The sequence below is a fragment of the Pseudochaenichthys georgianus genome, chromosome 22, assembly GCF_902827115.2.
Source record: "Pseudochaenichthys georgianus chromosome 22, fPseGeo1.2, whole genome shotgun sequence".
NCBI lineage: Eukaryota > Metazoa > Chordata > Actinopteri > Perciformes > Channichthyidae > Pseudochaenichthys > Pseudochaenichthys georgianus.
This window is the reverse complement of record NC_047524.1, coordinates 25,722,792-25,746,143: the sequence shown is the minus strand read 5'-3', so window position 1 is coordinate 25,746,143 and position 23,352 is coordinate 25,722,792. Positions and strand designations below refer to the sequence as shown.

General features: G+C 40.3%; 1 protein-coding gene across 1 annotated transcript; it reads left to right on the top strand.

The window, feature by feature from the left end:
- The first annotated feature begins 6,142 nt into the window (after positions 1–6,142).
- Positions 6,143–23,264, top strand: LOC117468162 (mesothelin-like protein). The gene is made up of 17 exons (XM_034112172.1): positions 6,143–6,221; positions 6,863–7,006; positions 9,293–9,342; positions 9,442–9,574; positions 9,711–9,793; positions 9,889–10,015; positions 12,203–12,393; positions 15,529–15,619; positions 15,744–15,864; positions 15,995–16,176; positions 19,703–19,858; positions 19,975–20,109; positions 20,716–20,851; positions 20,943–21,037; positions 21,659–21,865; positions 21,995–22,033; positions 22,809–23,264. The coding sequence occupies exons 1-13, from the start codon at positions 6,177–6,179 to the stop codon at positions 20,773–20,775; spliced, it is 1,518 nt and encodes a 505-aa protein (XP_033968063.1). The 5' UTR covers positions 6,143–6,176; the 3' UTR covers positions 20,776–20,851; positions 20,943–21,037; positions 21,659–21,865; positions 21,995–22,033; positions 22,809–23,264.
- Positions 23,265–23,352: the final 88 nt, after the last annotated feature.

The following is a 23,352-nucleotide window of genomic DNA, read 5'->3' as shown; positions in this document are numbered from 1 at the left end:
ATTTATTCTCCATAGTTTGACTTGCAGAACAGTACTGTGTTTACTTTTGGGCAGTGAATGTATTTCTTAGGCCGCTTTCATACAGCCAGTTGCTCTCACAGCTCCAAAGATAGCAAAGTGGTAGAACTTACCTTCTAGCCGTAAATACCAACACAAAAAAAGGCAGTGTGGAAGCACCTTGCAAAGCACAAGGTGGAATCAATTAGATATTGACTCTTGAATGATCAGGTGAATATCATAAAATAGCTCATGCCAATGTTTGTGTACACATTTTTATTAATACTAATTCATATTTCCCCAGACTCACCCAGCCAACTTCACAGTGGAGGTGAAATCTGCCTTCCTCCAGGAAGTATATGACAGAGGGAATCTGTCTTCTCCAGCTATCAGTGACACAGAGTTCCTGCTGTGGCTCAGGCGACTGAGCCCTCTTCTAGTTAACCTCTCTCCCAGCCTGGTGACTTCCTTATTTAACATCGGGAAGAAAAGGGGGTGTAACAGCAGCGAAAAGATGTAAGAATTTCTTTAGAGGGTCATGGTCAATGTGATGATATGTTTTTTAAATTGATTCAGACTAATTTTTATCTGAATTTAGAATTACATTGCTGGACACACAACGCTTGACACTCAGCAGCAACACCCAACGAGAGATCTATACAAATATTCTGCAATCCCTTCAAGGTTTGTAAAGTTTATATTTCAGTCTTTTATTTCTCTGGCAATATGTCTCAGAAACTAATAAAGGTTATTTTGTTTAAAACAGGTCCAGCGCCCCTCGAGTGTTACAGGGATGGAAGCTTCTACATCTATCTGAGAAACACTTTCCACAGATTTGATTTTCCAGATTTGTCCACGTTCACGTCACTTCTGCCCCCAGCACGAGAGCCAGAGGTAATCAAAACATTACCTTTTTTATATTCCCATACAGAGGATGAAATTAAGCTGACCCGCCCTTGTGCTGGCTTTAATACAAATGCCCGTAGATGGGGCGCTGTTCTAGTAATTATATTAAAATATGTACAAGTTTTCCAACATTAAATATTTGTTTCTTTCTTACAGCTCCTAAGTACCATCAGCACCTCAGAGCTGAATCAGTTCCTCAGTCGACCCAATGTGCATTGACAACGAATCTGACATCTGTGTCATATTCAACAACTACAACAACACTGCGGCCTTCCTAGAAACTGTATGTCACTCGACTGATTATTGCCACTTAACTTACATTATAACTGATAAGACATACCATCTTTACATATTTGTATTTTAACATCAGATTGGTGATAACATTTGCATAAAATACATAAACTGTTTAAAATACCAAATGTTATACCAGCCTCTCGTAAATGTGCCAAATTCATGTGTATGCAATTCGGAGGATGTTCCAGATGATGTGAAGATGATGACCCTCCCCTGTGGTTGGCCTTTGGCGCTGAGCAGCAACAACCGTGACGAGGTTGATTTCTGGTTTGATGTGCGGTTGACTAAATATTTTAGATTCCTCACCAAGACCCTCATCAGCTCCAACGAAGTGCAGCATGCTTCATGTCTTGCCTTCCAAAAACTGTAAGTCTCTTTTTTTTCTCAGAGCGTTAGAAAACTCAGTGACAACAGGGCTGTCATTGAATTTGTTTTGCTTTCAATAGGGTCTCTGTAATGGGAAATAACTTCACATACAACAACTCTGAGTTTGGGCAGGCTGAGGTATACACCACAATCAGCACCTATCTGGGAAATGGTAAGATTCATTTTTGAGTTGTAGATCTAAAGGATTTAATACTGACTTTCCAAGTCTAGTCTAACATTCTTAAGGTGGAGAGCACAACAGAAATGATATGTTTTTTCTAGAACAAGCCTTTTTTATTTAGTTTTAGATAATGTAGTTCTTCAGAATATAATTTAGTAAGGTTTGATACTTTTTACTTTAAACGATAAAATAACACTACTAGCTTTTTTATAATAAATGACATCCCTGTGCCCCTTTACATTTATTTTAACTACATTTCCATCACAAATGACTTTTGTGGCACATTAACTTTTGTAGCCATTATAGACCTTAGGCTCTATAGGGATGGCAATGACGGCTGTCGAAAATCTATTTTTGTATACAAAAAATTATTCTTAAAAAACGCTAAGACAATTAATCTTCCTGCAAAACGTATACAATTACTCCGATCAGCTTCAGCCAAAGCTGACTACTAGCCTACTTTGGGTTATGTGCCAGTTATGAAATGCATATTAACATGCTTACCAAAGATGGTTAACATTATACTGTATCTGCCAAATGTAAGCATGTTAGTATTGTCATTGTGATGGCTCAAATATTTAAAAAGATAAAAATGTCTCAAACCCTAATCCTAAATGTTTTGTGTTTCCCTGTCTCATAGGCTCTGAAGCCAGATGCTACAACGACAATGATGCAGAACTGAATTCTACCGCGTGGTTTGCCAATAACATTGGCAACTTTATGACGTTTGCCACTGTTGATGATATCAGCAACTTCATCTCCCCCAGTCAAGTATGTCCTGATATTTGTTTTAGTACATTTACTAGTAATGCTTAAACTCAGATAAAGACATTGTTGATATAAGTAAACTAGACAAAGCTTTCACTTTACTTTTCAATCTACTTTTGTTTCAAAAAGCAAAGGCATTTTGAAGAATAATTTATTAATCTATGTTTTGATATATTTTTCAAGGCTAAACTTTTCATGGTCGATCAAGCCAACCTGGAGCTCTTTAAAAACGCAGCAATTCCACAAACTGTGATCAGCTACTACATCTTGACTCTTTTTGAATTCAACCCCACCTTCAACCCTCTCAAGTGAGTATCCACTTATTTCCCAAGATATGTTTTTTGAATTGTCCCATTCCACCCACCCAGCCGCTAAATGTGGGCAGAATTAAACAGTGGAAAATCAACTTTATATAGGCTTATATATAGTCTATATCGGTTTATATAGTCCATTATACAGCTAAAATGCATTGCATATAATGTATGTACTGAAAAAACGTTGTGGTAAGCATCTAAACAGGCCCTATCAGCGTTTTATCTTCTGCCTAGTAACAAGTGGTTAATAACTTTAGAAAACCACTAGCTACTGTGGTAGGTTAGCAAAAAAGATAATGTCAGCCATGTACACAGAGCATCCAAATCATTTTAGGGATGAATATTTGTCCTTCTGTAAATATTCTTTTTTATTATTCTTATAGGGTTCCAGGTTCTTTCCTATGCTCTCCTGAGGTCCCAAGTTCAGCATATTCTTCTGCTAGTGAAGCTGACACCATCAAAATCTTGAAGGAGCTCGAGAAATCGTGCAATGGAACAGAGGATTCTGAGGTACCAGCTCCAATGATTTCTACAAAAAACAGAGATTGACTTATGCGTTAAACACAAAAATCACTTATCACATTGTTTGTCATTTCACAAACCTTAAAAATGCATAAATGGGGCTTTAGTAAAAACAAAACAGGAAAACAGCAAAAAAAAGCAAACAGTGACGCAACCTAGTAAGGCTAAACATAAAATTGCAATTACCAGAATTGAAGATAAGTTTTAAATTGGAGATTTAGGAAAATGAACTTTACAGTTCCCAAAAAAATGCTCCTACTGAGCCAGAAACCTGAATATAAACCACTGTGTCTCTCAGCACCTAAGAAGCCTGGTTAGGAATTTGCGGAACAGTTGAACATTACAATATACACCAAAAAAAACAAAGATATTACATTTCTTAACGACATGGCGGGGGTGGAACCTTATCAGCTTCCTGTCCAAAGTTTTAATTGCACAATTACAGTATAAAATATAAGTTCTTGATTGTTGTAGAATTTGCTTTTACCCTGAATTTACACCACAACTTGGAGAATAAACCAGTAAACAGTAAAAAGTCTAATGAGTTTGAGAGTGATTGACTATCAGCACATTTGTCATGTGTTTATTTATACAATTGTCCATTCCAGTATTTTCTTCTATAGTGTACTTCATAATTATACTACTATCAATGCAGTGTATATTATACTGTGTACAGTACAGTATATTTCTACTACCTTGATAGTACGTTAAAGGGGTCCTATAATGCCAATTTTAAGGTTTCATATTTGTATTGTATGCCTCTACTGTGACATGTTTACATGCTTTAATGTTTAAAATGTTTAAGCTCTTTATTTTTCTCATACTCCCTGTGCTGCAGCACCTCTTTTCACCCTCTGTCTGAAACCAGAGCCCAGTCTGCTCTGATTGGTTAGCTGGCCGCCTCTGTTGTGATTGGTCAACCGCTTAGAGATGTCCCGCCCCTTAGCCGCTCACATACTTATGGCGCATTTCCACTACAGCGTGGAGCGCGGTTTAAGCGTGCCGTGCCCGGCCCGTTTTTTGATGCGTTTCCACTAGGCGTAGTTCCAGCTAGCGGACTTTTTCACAGTTTTTCTGGATCTCCAAAATCGAGGTTCTTTCCGGGCCAACAACCGGGCTGAGTATGCTAAACTAGTGAGAGAATCGCTGGCAACTACAACAAAATGAACATATTTTACCGTGATTTAATTGTAATACACATTTCAAAATGATGCCGAGGTAACAACATACTGATACCGGTTAGTAAAAACCATGAAGTAATGCTTTGACAAGTCTGCAGACAGACGGCAGGCAAAACACTTTTAAAATGCGTGTTTTCTGAATGGAGATCGGCTAAGCTAACGTCGTATATGCTCCGACCGTCCACACTCACAACAACGGCCTATACAGACATAAATAAACCAGCGACTGTATTCGCCATGACACAGGCAGTCTGTGGTTTGTACTTGTTTCACTTTTGTCTAGTTTCTGAACAGATATGAGGAGCTGTGAGCTCTGAGGGCTAACAGCTACCAGCTGATGTTGGTTTTGTGTTTCGCATTGAAGATAACGTCACGGCTCCGCCTACACTGCGTTACTATAGATACTACCGCAGTTCCTAAACTGTAATGGAGCCTGGCCTAACAAGGCCTAACTAGGACTAGCCATACCGTACTAAGCCGAGCGAGGTCCTGCAGTGGAAAAGCGCCATTACAGCGCTAGTCAAAAGAAGTACGAGTGTTACATAGTGATGTCACTATTTTATGGAAGTAAACAAAGGACTATAATCGAGACACTTCAGGCAGTGGAGGGAATCTGTGGGAGAGAAACTCCCTCTGGGGGGAACTTTGGGATTTTAGCCTTTGCAGACCATTTACATTCACTTAAACCTATATAACACACGAAAAGCATAATATTGCTCCTTTAATGCTTTTTATACTGTATATCATTTAGCTTTTTATATCTGTAATATTCATAGACTTATATTATACAGATATATTACACTTTACTGCTTCTTTGCACTTTTGGTTAGATGCTCACTGCATTACGTCATCCCATTACTTGTGCCCTTTGCAAAATTGGATCTAATATAGATGTATGTACAGTTAACTTACCTTTGCAAGCTTGCTCACATCTTTAACTCGTTCCCCATCCCACTCTGACATCAAACAGGTATCTACTGTTCTGGCATCCAACATCGAGACCTTCACACCGGAGACGTTTTCGATCTTGGGCAGTGCAACTTCGGGCCTGAGCAACACCATGATCTCTTCACTTTCCCCCACAGTGATGGTTTCCTCTCTGCCCACCCTCGGCACAGTCAGCACCTGGAACCAGGGGCAGGCCAACATATTTATCCAAAAACTTATTTCTTCAGGGTACTTGGTAAGGGCTTTACAATCCACGTCGTTGTAACTTCTCGCTGCATATTATCCCAATGATTACACAGTTACATACTACTTAAACAATGACATGACTAAAAATATTTATGATGCTGATCGATATGACTGCACATATTCCCTTGATTCTCCTTAGCAACAATCTTTTCTCCACAAGTGGTTTGTTGGGGAAAATTAACAACCCCTGGAATGTCAAAAATCAGAATCCAGTATACAACTAAGCCACGTATTAAGAAAAAGTAGATGCTTCAACACCCAACAGTGTTCTGATTTTCAATGTTGTTAATGAAATGTACTGACTCTGGCAATGATAAATGTATACAGATCAACGATGGATCGCGTCTGGAATCCCTCGGCACGCTCGTTGCTGGAGTTCCTTCAAAAACAATTGAGAATATCCCAGCCACTGAGCTATTCAGCATATCTCAGAACACTGTCTTTGTTAACAACATGATTGCAGCCCCGACAGTCATCCAACAGATCTTCGTTCAAAAGGTACTTTTGATTCTCTCACAACATTGCTGACCAAAGATAAAAACATAATTGTTATACCCTGCCTTATCTACTGTATATTAAAGAGTAGCCTACAAACTACAAAGTTTAGGGCAGTGTCCATTGGCTACTAGTGGTGTGAAGGAAACTAAATATGTTGTCTTACAAACTGAAGGTTTTCTCTAAAAGTTTGGCGTAAGAAAACAGAAGATGAACAATACAGGTCCATGCTGTGCAGTCACATTGTATGCTATAACCATCCATTCTGCCAAACTCTCCTCAGTTCTGCTTTAACTCGGACCACAACACACACAGAGGGATAGTGACTTCATTTTATTATCGAGTAGACATAACTCCCCCAAATATTTACGTAGCAAATAGTTAGGTGTTGCTATATAAACCCATTGAATGCCATTTATCCAATTTTCAAGATTTCATTCCTTGTCGACTTGGAGACTACCTATTTACTGGAGGTAACAGGAAATACTGTTTGTAAGACATGTTCCAGAATACCGGGGGATATAAATGTGTTTATATGCAGAAAATAGCATTCAAGAACTTAAACTTGTTTTGTATGTACTCACTCACTTACAGGAGTATTGTGTGATGATTTCTGATTTTGACTCTTATCTGTGATCTGGTAGATCATCTCTCTTGACCAAAGTGCAGCCAGCGTGGTGCAGAATGTCCCCGATGCCATGGCAACTGAGATTCCATCTTCCTCGCTGGTATTCTCTGGGCCTGTGGACATCAGTAAGATCAACAAGAAGACATGGACAGGAGAGCAGGTCAGTATGTAGCTCTACAGACAACATATTTAAACTGAAGCTGCAGATATTCCATACTCTAGAATGTCTAAATTAACCAATCAGAATTGAGGACTCAATTAAGCCATGTAATAACATCCGAAAGGTACTAAACAACAACCCGTACGGCGTACACTACCTCTTCCACTTTATGTTCTGCTACATGTAGGTGGGGGTTAAACATAAACATCAAAGTCTAATCCAGGATTGGAGTGCCTTGGTAGCTGAAAGTTTAAAGTGTAGTTAAGATTCTGAACCCCACATTTCTGTGTGAATGTTAGTCTCTGAGCAGGTGGCACCTTGTATGGCAGCCTCTGCCTCTGGATGTATGTGAATAGGTGAATGTTGACTTGTATATGTGAAAGCACTTTCGGTGGTCACAAAGACTGGAAATACATGCAGTAGATTATACACTAATGGAATGTCACATGAATACAATCTCCCAGGCTCGATTCCAACTGTGGGAACGTCATTATTATTATTTATTTCATACCCCTATTTAGCTTGTCGTTTTCATTCTGACTCTACTCATTAATCACTCAACTAAAGGCACAAAATTGCCATATAATACATAGTAACTCTCCTGTTAAACCCCAAGGACCCACTCGGCGGGTCCTTTTTTTTTCACGACACTGTGTCTCAGGGGATCTTAATATTTAAGAACCTATTAATGTGTTATACCAGATTAACGGGAATAATCTCAGCTAACTGACGATACAAACAATTTTTACCAAAACAAAACACAAGTCTCATAAGAAGCATCTAAATGACCCCTGAGCGAAAAATGCTAACGCACTTTGGCACAGAACTCAAGATAAAAGTACCCTTATTACTTATCGTAGCTGCACATACAAGATATCCGATTAAAGCTGAGGTTCCACAGATTATTTAAGTATATAGTATCATCACTGAGTCATCCGAACCTGCGACAGGGGAAGCAAACACAGACATCACAGGTCCTAGGTCTACCCCTTGGTCTCTTCCCAGCTGGACGTGCCTGGAACACCTCCCTAGGGAGGCGCCCAGGTGGCATCCTAACTAGGTGCCCGAACCACCTCAACTGGCTTCTTTCGACGCGAAGGAGGAGCGGCTCAACTCCGAGTCCCTCCCTGATGACCGAACTTCTCACCTTATCTCTAAGGGAGACACCAGCCACCCGGCGGAGGAAACCCATCTCGGCCGCTTGTATCCGCAATCTCGTTCTTTCGGTCATGACCCATCCTTCATGACCATAGGTGAGGGTAGGAACGAAAATGGCCCGGTAGATAGAGAGCTTTGCCTTCTGGCTCAGCTCCCTTTTCGTCACAACGGTGCGGTAAAGCGACTGCAGTACCGCTCCCGCTGCTCCGATTCTCCGGCCCATCTCACGCTCCATTGATCCCTCACTCGAGAACAAGACCCCGAGATACTTGAACTCCTTCACTTGGGGTAAGGACTCATTCCCTACTTGGAGTGAAATAATTATTTATAATCTATAATTCCATTTTTCTGTAAAAATCGGAGAGTAAAAGTTAGCTGCAAATGATAGTCACCAGAGTTATCGCAGCTTCCGGTTTTGGCTATGCGTCAGTCTCACACACACACACATTACCACATAAGGAGTATGTGGGAGTTCCCCTCGATTCCATTGGCTCTGACGGTTAGAAAGAGATGTCAATCAGCAAAATCGAGCAAGGGGGGCCAGAGATATGGAAAATTCACCCAAATGACCCCAGAAGTGGGGTTTTTTGCTAAATCTCTCTAAAAAGGTCAAATTTCACTTGTTTTGCATCAATCTTGATACAGGGTAATTATTATATGTTGTACTTTGGATTCCTAAAGCTTTTAGTCTACCATCCGATCATTCAAGGGTGGTTTTCACTATAAGTAATTTTTTTTTTTGGACGGACACAATAATTTTTTTACTGTGTTCAATCTGAATTTACTTTAAAATGAAAACATCTATATTGATTCTGACACTTCTACATCCAACTCACAGATGTAACCTTGCTTTGAGAAAAAATATTATTAATTTAACCCTTTTAGAAGGGAAGATATGGTCATTTGTTCTGGGAATGTCATTTTCGAGCCTGAGACCTGAAAAACAGGCTCGGGGCTTAACGGGTTAATGTTTTTACCCAAGGTTATAAGATATAGGACTCAAAACACTTCAAGCTTTTCTAACACAAAGAATATACACGGACAAAGTCACCATATTGTAACCTGTTGCTTTAAAGAGATAATTAATCAATTAAGTATTTTTTGACATTGTTCTGTCTGTTCTTCTAGGCGGCCATGTTTTTTGAGTCACTGGGCGAAACAGACTTTGACACCGAGGAGTAAGTGAACAATTTTCACGATAAAAATGTTCTCCCCACGGAATAATTTTCACGGTCTATTTACCTGTGTTATTGTGCTTTTTCAATTTTCCCCTGCAGGCTAAATCCAACTGTTCTGCAAGGCTTCACATGTAACACAGTGCGGAAAATGAAAAAGAAAAGGGTCCGAGGGCTGATCCATTCCTGTAGGCCAAGGAAAGGCAGGGCAAAGGTGAAGCTGGAGGAAACACAGGTAAATTACTATATCCCTTTATCGGAGTTGATAACTGAAATAGATATGTAGATATGTATAACACCAGAGTCTTGCATTTAGGAAAACATTAGTTGTTTGATTGAGTTATAATAAAGTTATGCGTTATTTTCTACAGCTGACGTGCATGTACAACCAGCTCAAGGGAAACCTCTCTCAGGACTTTGCAGATTATCCATCAGACATGCTCATCTACCTAAAGTTAGTTTTCCTTGAAACATTTTTATTTTAATGAACCCCTTATCGGCTTAATATAGAACACATTTTCTTATTTTTTACATATCTGTTTATTACAGCATCAAAGATGTCCAGGGTGCCAACTGCAGGTCATACTTTACCGCATTGGGTGCTGCAGACTTCACTGTGGCCTCCAGTGTTCTTAACAAAGACTCGGGGCTATTCAGCGAAGCCCAGAACTGCTTGGTGAGTGCCGTTAAAAGGAATGTTTGCTAAGGGTTATAAGGAAGGATGTAATGTGTTATAACTTGTTGTATTCATTGTAAAATATAACTTTTACTGCAAAAAAAACGTTAAATTAAGCTTAAATAACCAAATGGAAACCGTAAGTTATAACATGTAGGCCTACCTATGGCTATACAGAGCGGTGCGATGGTGATGTGTTTTTGTAGGCCGTCCCAGAAGTTAGCATTGCAAGGGCTTCCCCGACTAAAAGGGGATTTGATTGCAGAATATTGCAGAAAATACGCTTTTTTGGCCAACACACGTTAATCATACTTAACATGTTTTATTTTTGAAGGGTAAATACAATCGACAGAAATAAAAAGCTAACGTTAGGCTAAAATCAAACTATACCACGGCCGCATGGCTATACCAATTTGGTTCAGAATTGATTTTAAACTCCTTTAATTTGTTTTCAAAGCCCTTAATGGGCTGGCTCCGGCCTATATAGCCGAACTCCTCAATCGCTACACCCCAGCCAGAGCTTTAAGGTCGGCTGACCAGCTTTAAATCTACACTAAAGACTCACTTCTTCTCTCTGGCCTTCTAGTCTGAGCGGAGCAAGACTCATGACATTTCCCTGTGTGTGATTTTTTATTTGTGCTGTTGTATTTGTTGTAAAGTGTTTTTATTGTAAAGTATTTTTATTGTATGTACAGCACTTTGGCTCGAGCAAAAATGTGCTATATAAATAAAACTTGATTTGATTTGATACGTCACTACCGTTAAGCGGTGGACTGGTATAGAGTGGCGAAGTCACGCCCATCTACGTGTTGAACACGTAACATGAACGTGCCGGGCGGCGCGGTCCCGTGGGTTAGATGCGCGTTCATAATGCAGAGGGAAATAACTCTCAGAATAAAGTTATTAGCACATTTTTACAACTTGAGGAACGAATGTTTTTAATAAGGGCTATACAAACGTTCATACTGGGTAGTTTATTTAGTTTAAAAAAAAATATCCAACGAGTTACAGACCACTCTTTCCCAATGTAAGTCAATGGGAAAAAGTGTTTCCGTAGTACCGTCGTTTGACCAGCACGAATATTCTCATCAGACTCCGGCGCACTTCCTGGGGGCTTGGTTTAGCAAGACAGTAGTGACGGCCATCTTGGTGACGTCTGTGTAGTTGTGCAAGACCAGAGATGTAGTTCATTGACCGTTTCACACAAAAAAAATGTGTTACTTCACAGTTTTACGACAACTTTTTTTTTTTTGACTGGCAAAATTATCTTTTACATTGACAAACATGATATGTGTAATTCGTGGCACAATTCAAACGGGATCGAAAGATAATCTTTCTCTCTCCATTGACTTCAATACATAATATTTCCGAAATAAGGTCCCATGGAGGTCCACCGGAAGGCGAGGGACTTCACTACTCTATAACCCGTCGGCCTTTACACAACTCTGACGAGGGGGGGGAGCACGCTCGTGAACTCTCAACAGGGGGGGGGGGGGGGGGGCGTACGCTCTGTTAGCGCCGTGTTATGCATTCCCACTGCACCTCGCGGGAGCACGCACATCGTAAGGCAAAAACTCGCAGACATTTCAATGATTTGTACGGCAAAGTTTGGTTTGGAAACGATATAATTTCCTTTTTGGCGGGCATGCATTAAACGGCATAACACCGGAGCCTCGCTGCGGTGAAACTTTGGCTCTGTTCCGAGTTTGTTCTAATCTGTCAAAATGACGGACTCCTTTCAGATTTTTCCGTCTTTGTTAAAAAAGATCCATCATAAACAGAAAATATTCAGTTAACGCGACCTCTGGTCCGCACGCAAAGTACTTAATGTATTCACTTTTTATGGAACATAGAAGCTTTGGACATTCACCGGTGGGGTATTAACTGACGCAGGACAAAATGGGAACAGGAATTGGTAAAAAGCTAACTCATCTCATACTGGTTTTAAGACTCATTACTGAACCACTCTATAGATGTTTACACTGTCAATGAAAGCATACTTAAAGTTGAAGTTGTTGAAGACAAAGGCAGACATTATGTTGAAGACAAAGGCAGACATTTTGAATGTATTGTTTTCTGTAAAGTAATCCATTTCCCATATTAGTGTAGGCCTATATGTTTAACACATTTGCCTGTCAATGCATTGTGGCACAATTTTAATTAAATGCTTTGTTTTTAACTGTCTAGGGTATAAGTGGTGTGAAACTAAACGGAGGCGACGTGGAGGTTCTAGGGAACATGGTGTGCACTCTGGACAGTTCTTACATCGAAAACAGCGATTCTCTCATTTTGGAAAAGCTCAAAGTCTGCAAGGACCTCTCTGCCAGCCAGGTGGCTGCCATGGAGAAACTGCTGCAGTCTGGGAAGACAAAATACGGGTACGATAATATTTTTGAAAAACAAACACTTTTTATAAAAAAACAATGTCCAGCCATTTGGATTGTGATTTAAATGATAAGGCTGTTAAAAATATGTATATTTATCAATGTCAGCAAATCCCATGAAAAGCCCAAAACCAGAAATGAATCGATCCTACAACCAAAAATTGTCTGTATTTCCAAAACCAGCTATACAATCATATTTTATTCCATCAAGCTCCTAAAACTAATAAAAGCACATAAGTGCCCCACACTATTCACTGGATGACATGATCCATCACTACCTTAAACACAGAGCATAGTGGTATACCAAATGCAGAAATGTGTTCATAAACAAAAATAAATCTAAAATTTGAATAACTTTTTTGACAAACTATTGTTCCCAGGTGTTTTCAGTTATCACTGTGTTTTAGTTTTAAAACTGAAACTATATATTTGTGATTCATTTCTTTAGGCAAAACTCCACATCTTTAATGTGCACGTCTTCTCAGTGTTGATCGTAAATGTAAATTGTTCATAGAATCATAGCATAGTACAATGAAGCTATGAGTTCCTTAATGCCTGATATATGGACACAGGAAGCAGAGTTCCTTTAGGTCAGGGGTGGGGAACCTTTTTCCTCTCAAGGGCCATTTCAATTTTTACAATATCCTCAGAGGGCCGTACAAGTTATTGACCTCTGCTTAAGAAAACTAGAATCACAGCCCATTCATTTCATTCTGTGCAAAGAAAAAGCAACCTCTTAATCCAGATATCTCACCATGACTCACGTATGCATGCACGTGCAGGGTGTGGCGTGCTCCCCTTTGAAGATTTTTTTTAAATGAAGTTAAAAGCATCAATCTGGTGCACTTTGAGAGCAACATTAGGAGATCTATGGACACATCTCTCAACACCCAAACACAACTGTAAGCAGATTTCTTTTAATTTATGGATATTTGACAAATCACTCCCCTTTCAAACTGTATTCTTCTTTATTAATAACTGTCATATAGTATTTTATACCTGTTTACTTTATTCTCTTATTTTTTTTATAACTATAATGATCATATAAAGATGTGCCTTTACCTCACTGGTTGTAGAAAAAGCTTCTTATATTCGTTAGCATAGCTAGCTAACCAGATGCTAATGATAACAACACAGTTATTGACTGTCTGATCAGTCTGACAGATGAGCAGATCGCCACTGGGCTTTCAACTAAAGACACAGACACGCAGAAACTGCGGCATGTGTATGGACTTATCGGTACTGCAATTTCTGAAGTGCTGGAGTGGCGTTCTGGTGCTCTCCGTCAGAACTGCACCCCTGTCAGTCGAGACATATACCACGTGATGACACGTTAGGCTCGTGTTGTGTTCAAGGACCCTGACCTTGGCCAGGAAAAACAGGCACTCGCTTGTTTAATTTGTTTGCGGTCTAGATTTCTTTCATTTTTTTATTTTTTGCGTGTGTTTATAAATGACATCGAGGGCCGTACCAAATTGTCTCGCGGGCCGTATACGGCCCGGAGGCCGGAGGTTCCCCACCCCTGCTTTAGGTCATGGAGCAGTGCTAGCTTTGCCCTCATGTACCAGGATGCATTGTGCACAAGCATAGGCAGCGCCAGGATGGCGCTAGGGGGTGCTGCAGCTCCCCCTAGGATAGCCATATAGCACCCCCAAGAAATGTATGTATTTTTACATTTTTGATTCGAAAATAATATGCTACAGTACACGTACTTCTGGATCTCCGTGTTTCATTCAAGCTCGGCTCTGTGTGTGTGTGGCACGAGAGAGAGAGAGAGAGAGAGAGAGAGAGAGAGAGAGAGAGAGAGAGAGAGAGAGAGAGATCAGTATACAAAAATAAGAGAATAAATGAAAAACAGGTATGAAATACTATATGACACAGTCAAACAAGAATACAGTTTAAAAGGGGAGTGATTTGTAAAATATCCATAAAGAAATAGAAAATCGGTTTAGGTTTACTGTTCCGTTTCATATGGGTGTTCAGAGATGTATCTATAGATCTCTTCATTTTGCTCTCAAGGTGCACCAGATTGATGCATTTAACTAATATTAAAAAAAAAATGCAGGGCCGTCTCTCTCCCTACAGGTCGATCACGCAGACTGCGTGGGGCCTCACCTCGCGGAGGGGGCCTCACCTCGCGGAGGGGGCCTCACCTCGCGGAGGGAGCCTCAACGGAGCCACAAATGTGGCGCACCTATGCGCTGCAATTAGTGTGGCGCGGCGCTCGCGAAACAGAGGGCCTCATCATATAACTTTGCGTGGGGCGGCTGGGGCCTCAAGTTGGCCAGGGACGTCCCTGCCTATATGCCGTGAGCTGATTATCGAGCCTTCATTGTAACAGTCGCGGGTACACTGTGTATGTGCGTGTGGGGAGTGTTGCATTCGAAAATTCAACTGAAGTGACCGGTAAATTAATGGGAAGCCCTACATTTTTGAGCACCCGCTATGAAACGTCAAGCTACCTCACAGAACCACCAAAAGGAAATCTCTGGCGCCGCCACTGTGCACAAGCTACGAACGAACACACATATTGAAGCCAAGTTTTGCCTATTCTTATGCAGGGTGTAAAATAAAACAAAGACACTGCATAGTCCTTTCCAGCATGAACCAAGACTACAATAACTGTTTATTATTTTCCCCATTGTCACCCACAGTGCGCATTAAAGCTTCACTTCTTCAATTTTTACCTTTCACAATAAAAGCCCAACTTAAATTCATTCTGCACTTCCTCTTTGCACCGCTGGTACTGCTTTTAACTTCAGTAACCTGAAGATCTTCAGCCCACCTCTGTGCAGTTGCAATAATTGACTACACTTACTAACAATGATTTGACGTCCTCATTACATTTCTTGTTATTTTAAAGATTGTTTTGTATTTCAGTGGGAAGTGCCACACACAGGGTAGTTGAATCAGAACATTTAGCGAGACGGACAAAAACTGTCTGTGTTTTGTTCCTTTTATCAAATTTGTTGGCTTATAACATGCTTAGTATAACATTGTTTTATCCACAACTCATAGCAACCTTTTTTTGGAGGCACTTTTATGTTTATAGATCTTTAATGCTAATTCAGCAAATTGACATCCTACACCACCAAGACAAGACAGAATTTAAAACATTTCTGTTTTCAGGGATGTCACCACCTGGAATGCGAAAACCCTGGTAGACCTCGGAGAGCTACCTCTTTATTTAACAGAAAACTTCTGGGGCAAATTCAAATCTGTAAGTGTTTCGCTTTTTCCTGTTTCTTGTTAAGTCCAATAATATTCATCTGATTTCATAATTTAAAGTACCTTGTAAGAGACACGTGATTAAATAGAACAATTCTTGATTTTTTCTTTTGAAGAAAACAAAGAAAAGGTTCCTTAAGACCTTTATGCCAAAACAGAGGAAGAAGAAAGTGAGGAAGAGTAAGCTCAAGAAGCTGTTCAAACACATCAGTGCCCGCAAGACAAAACGTGGAGCAGGTAAAGAAGGAGGAGGCTGATAGCCACAGTGTTAGCATCTGTATTTGTTGTGTGTATTTATTACATAAAGAGACACTGGTGTATCTCACTGTACTATCTTTTCCCCTCTCACTGGTCAATTATTTTCAAGACTGCACTGTGGGCAGCATCACCCAGGTGACAGTCAGTGACAACGCCTTCCCATTTGGCTACGACCTGACGCAATTCAACCTCTGCCTGGACATCCCCGTTCTAAAGGACAGGCTGGACTCTATCTGCCAGAAAGTGGATGACAATGACTTTCAGACAGTCATTCTGAGGAAACTCAACGAGGTACATTTTGCATATATGCTACAATGTGAAATTGCGAGATTACTTAATGTAAGACGTACACTATTTCTTGAGATATGCATATAGTATATACCATTACACGCTAGTAATGGAGTTAAGAAATAATTGGACAAAAAAGTGTGTTTCATGTCTTCAAAGATATATTTGTAAAATCACATGGTTATTTTAAGTTTGTTAGAAAGAAAATAGATGGATGGATGGATGGACGGACGGATGGATGGATGGATGGATGGATTAATGGATGGATGGACAGACAGAAAGATAGATAATGTTCTCTATCCAACTCATAAGATACATTGCTGACTTTCACTGAGCATGATAGATAGACAGCTAACATTCCCAAACTCAATTACACTATGACAGACTGACTGACAATGATTATTGAATTTGGTCTCAAATGGGGCTTTCACACCAACGCGGTTCGGAGCTAGAGCCTGAAAAGCACAATTTTTTCCTGTTCACACCGCAGCGGAGACGCCTCTAAGCTCCGGAATCCGGTTAGTTTCAAGCACCAAAACATTTCGGTCTCGAAGCAAGAACCGCATACCACGTCACGCTTACGGCCCGTCCACACAGCGGCGTGCGCTGACGCTTGCCGGCGGGCGTGTCTGAAACTCGACCAACAACCAATCACATGAATCTCCCGCCCCTGACACACAAGCAGCGGTTTGATTGGCTAGAGCTTGTACTGGCATATGATTCGATTGGCTGACGCCTCGCCGAGGCGTCAAAAGTTGAACATTGCTCAACTTTTGCAGCGAGCCACGCCAGCTACGCTCCACGTCGCTTCCCACGATGCATTTCGGCTAAAAGTGACGTCACCCCATTCAAAGTGAATGGGGAAGCGTCAACGCACGCCGCTGTGTGGACGGGCCGTTACGTCGGAGGGGGGCGAGATTAACCTGAAATAACGCAGTAGCGCTGAGCAAAGTGACTAGAACGCAACCACACACTTGTAAAAAAAAAAACACACTTTATAAAGTCAGGCAACACTTTGACCATCCGTTCGCTGTTATTGATCATTGTGGGGAGCAGGCAGACGTTTCGTTTTGTATTATAGCAGCTATCGGATGGAATCAATACATGGGCTGCACAGTTTGTCATGTCCAGTGGTGTAGTGGGCGTTGGACGCGGGGGTACGCCGTACCCCCACTTATTTGGAGCATGATCTTTTTTGTAATAGTCTAATAAATATAAAATCATTGCCAGTCTTATCAGTTGCAAGTGTGTATTTGTTGTAATAATGACAAAAACATAATACATTTCACAGTAATTATAATAAAAACGATTTCCTTAAAGAATTATGATTAGTCATCAGGCTCGTGACCCCGCGGCGAGCTGGGGGTGTGTCAGTGACACACCCACGGCCAGCTTACCGCCCGCCGATTTTGCGGCAGCTCTTTCCCTCAAGAACGCTAACGAAAAAGCTCTATAATGGCAGGCAAACATTTTTTACTTGACTTCTTTTCTAAAAAGAATATAATTCACAAGAAGAAAGAGTCTAGCAGCACCGAAGCTACAAGTGAAGCTGCTACTAGTACTACAGTACATCATCAGAAGAGCCGCCTAAAGACGTGGATAACGCTAGCTAACGTGCACGTTAGCTGCGCTAGCAACGTTCCCCTGGCTAGCTCAAGCTCACCTTTCCCAGAGGTATGGACGGAGGAGGAAACAAGAGATATACCCGTGGATAGGAAGTTAATTTCAGGACAACTTTGGGAATTTTGTTTGTTTGTTATGAGTTTTAAATAGATTTTGAAAGTGGAGATAGAGAGAGAGAGAAAAGCAGCGCTGTCTGCTTAGTTGCAATACTGTAGTTTATGCAATTTAGGCCTATACATTGTTTATGTAACGTATGTGCCAGTGTGTCTGGTTTTGAGTCTGTGTGTGTCTGTTGAGCACAGCGCCGTCTGCTTTTGCAGTACAGTAAGTAAGTAGGACTAAGCATACCGGTAGTTTCTGTGGACCTGTCTGCCCGTTTTGTGAGTGCACTGCGCGCGTGCGCACTTGTTTGGGATGACCTAATTTAAAATAGCGTCCCCCCAGTAAAAAAATCTCCACTACACCACTGGTCATGTCCAACTATCACAAGTAGAATCATAATGAAAAATACGCCGGTAATATGTGCCTGTAGAAAACGGCTTATGCCACAATAGGATAGCAACAACAAGTAGTCAAGATAGTCAGTGTAGCTTCTGTTGCTATGCTAACATCATCCATTTTATACCAGAGAAACTTTCATAACAGTGTTGTGATGCCAAACAGCGTCAATTCATACTGAAACACATTCACTTATGGGGAATTGGGGATATGTATCAGCTGCTTGTGTGACAGTCAGACAGTGAATACTTTACAGCGGCCGCTGCCGTGTGAGCTAACCCGGAGCTAACGGGAGAATAAACTCCGGTGGAAGAGCAGCACTGTCGTTAAATGCCGCTGAAACACATTAATAAACAATCAGGGTTCCCTCGGGGTCTTAAAAAGTCTTACATTTGATAATCTGAATTTAAGGCCTTAAAAAGGTCTTAAATATGATCAAAACAATAAGAAAGGTCTTAAATATGATTTGAGAAGGTCTTAAAAATGAGTATAAGGTTGGAGAAGTCGTTATTTAATTTAATCTGGCTTCGTATATGATTAAAAACAACATGATCATCGACACGACGCAGTCCCCCATTGTTGTTGTAGTGAGTAACGCATGGATGTATAATAAGAACTGGATACAGCGTGGAAGGCGGGGTCTCGTTCTTTCCTATGAGAGCTGCTCATTGGCGCATGAGGACAAAATGGCCCAACTTTTGACGAGAGCGAAACATCACAGATTACCCATCATGCCTGGCTGTCAGAGCAGAAGTACCCCGTATATGCGCTCATAGAGCATGCGCAGTTTGAGTTGCCCCTTAAGCCCCGTCCCGAGCTCCCACTCTCAGATGCGAGTTCATAATGCAGAGGAAAATAACTCTCAGAATAACGTTATTAGCACATTTTACAACTTGAGGACCGAATGTTTTTAATAAGGGCTGTACAAATGTTCATAGTGGGTAGTTTATTTAGTTTTTTTTAAATTATCCAACGATTTACAGACGTCTCTTTCCGTCAATGTAAGTCAATGGGAAAAAGTGGTTCCGGGCCCAGCAACCCATAGGGAAGTGTAGTACTGCCGTTTGGCCACAACGAATATTTTCCTCAGAGTCCCAGCGCACTTCCTGGGGGCTTGGAGTACGCCGCTGGGGAGAAAAATCGGTGACGTAAACGGTGACGTCATGACGCAGCAGCGGCAGTACCAGTCACTCTGGGCGGTGTGAACAAACAGGGGCTGAAAGAAAAACCGGTTGCGAACCAGAAAAGCTCCTAGCACGGAAACTAGAACGGGAACCGCGTTTGGTGTGAAAGGGGAATAAGTTAACTTGTTTTATACGAACAGCAGTCGTCATGTCATGTGTAATAGGAAAATATGTTTTTTAACATCATTCATTTATATAACATTTACCATATTCCACATTGTCAGGCTTACCCATTGGGTGTTCCTGAAGAGCAAGTTCAGTTGCTTGGTTCAGTGTCTCGTGTGGCAACACTGAATGACATCTCCAAGTGGACAATCACCAAAGTTGACACCCTGGCGGCACTCTTGAAAACTGAAGATGGGTCCTGGGAGGCAGCACAGGTACAACATAGAGGGATTATCAAATCCACACAATCAATAAGAAAACATCATGAATAGTGAAATATACTCTTGTCTGTATCCTTTTTTTCATGTGTGGTGATTTCTTCAATGTTTAGAGCAAAGCAATCATCACCAAGTATCTGGAAACTCCTGGAAACTCCCTTGGCACCACTGAGATTAACAGCATTGACTCCAACCTGTGCTCATTAGACATCAGCTCAGCTGGAGAAAATCAAGCCAGACAGCATCAGGTGGGTTGTTGTATGTAGGGTAAGGATACATAGACATTCCACCTTGAGTTTGGAATTTTGGACGGAGCTATTTTTGGTTTTGTTTTTGCCAGAAATTGACATATTTGGGCGAGAGGCTGGAGCTGTTGGCAGAATAGGTCCCCCAAAGTTAACAGCTACATACTGTATAGCTAGTTAACTTGGTTAGCAAAGTACATCTTACATTATTATTACCTGTTGATTAAGATGCTTGCTTAAGCTTAGGGGGAGAACATTCCCAGGTAAAATAACCAAATTATTTTACCTGGGAAAATTAACAGCCATCTCCTTTGAGTTTCTTATAGTGAAGCCAACAACCATCTGTCTTTGCAGATAGCAATGTACGCACTAAAGCTTATGCTGCTTTATTGTCCTATCAACTCTAAATCTGATCATTATTTGCAAAATTATCATGAAGCTATATAGTAGAAGGCTTTGAAAATATCAACAACTGAGACTATAAACTCATCAGGCTAATGTTTACTTGGTCTTCTTCTTAGAGTACTTCGCATTGGCTTCACTTTTCAGACCGAGAAGGTTGTCACTTTGGTGATGATGCAGACTTACATTTTGTTATTTTTTCCCCAGAAATTCCAAACCTTTGAATTTAGCGTCATGTTCAACGAGCAAAAGAAAGTCCCTGTATGAGATCAGTAAAATCTTCCTTCGTCTCACAGAGTTTCCAATCCCACTACTTACTACAACTTAATTAGGCCTTATCTAGGTAAGAGTACATGTTATATATTTATTTCTGGCTGTTTCTTTGTCGAGTAAAACTCCTTCTAATTTCCTGTATTTCTTTTCTACCTTGATAGGCGGGGCACCTCTGACAGATGTAGTAGAATTGTCAAAACAGAACATCCACATGGACTTGAACACTTTCCAGAGTCTGGACCCCAATGTGATCTCTGTAAGGGTATTAGAGTTTACAAGAGAGCGAGTTTAGGACAATCAATTAAATATTAGGAAATATTGAATATAACACTACTTAACTGAAGCTAACAATGTAATACATTTAGGAGGGTTAATGGTTAGAAGAACCCAAAATGATTCCAGCCAGCAGGGTTAGCTTAGTTAGCTTAGCTTGAATGTACAATCTTTAAGTTAAGAAGGATGGACCCAAATGCAGGACATACACGGTTTTACTGAGAAGTACCTTTAATGGGAGATAGAATATGATGCTTGTAATTTATAGCTTTTTTTGTAAAAATAATCTCAGGTAAGGCGGCAATTTACAAGTCATTAAATTACACCAGGCTGCAAGGTGTGATCTGCAATCTCCCCTCCTTTCTGTTTTAACAAAGCATACTGTATGTCCCCACAGAGCATAAAAAAGTTGTGAAATGTTTGATTTTTTGCAGCTGTAATGTAAAAAACTAAAATGTCTAAATCCATCATAAATTTAAAAAAAATGTATTTACCAAAACTTTCACTTGTAAAAAGTATTTAAGCACTTACTTCTATGATATTTCAATCGTTGCCCTATGTGTTAATACTTCTGTCCAATTATTGTTTTGTGTGAAATGAGCAGAAATTGACTGCGGCGGACGTGAAAGCCCTAGTGGGAGCCAATCTACCAGATCTGAAGGTGTTTGAGAATGCTACCGCGGTTGAGACCTGTAGAAACTTGTTGACCCAGGCAGAGTTGGACACCCTGGGGTGTGGGCCTAACCACCAGCAGAGTCCCCTTGACCACGACACCACCACCAAACCCAGGCTACCGTAAAAACAACAAAAGGTAAACACACTTTGTGTTTGTTATGACAACACTTAAGCAAGTATTTCCAGTAATACTTGCATTATACTAGTGGGTGACTTTGAATGATTTTACAACGCACTGTCTAACTAGATCAAATCTCATCCACAGGAAAAGCAACAACGGCCAACACGGTGAAAACCACACCAGGTGAGCATAGCTTCTGTGTGTTTTGAGCAGTGGTGAAAAGTAACTGAGTAGATTTACTCAAGAACTGAGCTTGAGTATAATTATGGAGTACTGGTTGTTGAGTATTTCCATGTCTTGCTACTTTATACTTCTACTCACACAACATCTCAGAGGAAACATTGTTATTTTTACTGCGCTACATTCATTTGAGCTTGTCATTGACAATCTTGAAGATTTAATATATCCTATGTATTTGTGAGTGATAAAAAACAGGATAAGATAATATTCTAAAACACTTTTAAGAGAGCCATTGTGCATAATGAGTACTATTATTTGTGATGCTTTAATACATTTCTCAGATACTATTTACTACTGTAATGTTACTTCAGCAACAGTTTGAACTCACAATTCATACATATTCTGGAGAAACTCACAAAACTGCTGTCCAGCTAACCAATCAGAGCAGACTGGGCTCTGGTTTCAGACAGAGGGTGAAAATAGGTGCTGCAGCACAGGCAGTATGAGAGAAATAAAGAGCTTTTTGAACATTAAAGCATGGAGACAATGTCACAGTAGAGACACAACAGTACATACTGATATGAACCTGAAAATGAGCATAATAAGTCCTCTTTAATGGCCCCATTTTTATTATTATTTACATCATTGCCGTTTTTTAAGAGCTTAATCAATGCTTTTTTAACAATCTGATCAATGACCAATAGTGTTGAGAATACATTACGCCTCTGTGATTGATGTCATTACTCCTATAATGTATGTTTGTGGCTTTGATTTCTAGTTAACGCCACAAGTGGGAGCGCACAGCTTGCAAAACACCCAACATCCATGTTCCTGGCTGCTCTGCTGACAGCTGTGCTGCTGCAACTACTACAATAACCATCATAATAGATGTGAAACTTACTTATCAAACTCTTCAATAATCAGTAACTATTTAATACATTTTCAGTAATGCTCACTTCTTTAGAGTGAGATGTGTTTATAATATGTTAGTTATTGATCACCCTGGAAAAAAATTGGTAATTCTACTGCTCACTCTTAATGTTTAAAATTGCAGGAATATAACATTCATATAATATGTTCTAAGGTGATGGGTTACTATATACTCCAACTTACTGGCATTTTTAAAGGTTAGCACTGCTAATAATAGCCTTTATTTTATATCATTATTAAAAGCTTAAGTGAATGAAAATACATATCATAACGTGCACTTTATTGTCTATTATTGTAACTGCAATGCTACTCCTCAAATTAATAAATGCTAACTAACAAATACCTGATGATTGTGTTTGTGTCTCTTGGATATTTATCAGTTTTACACATAA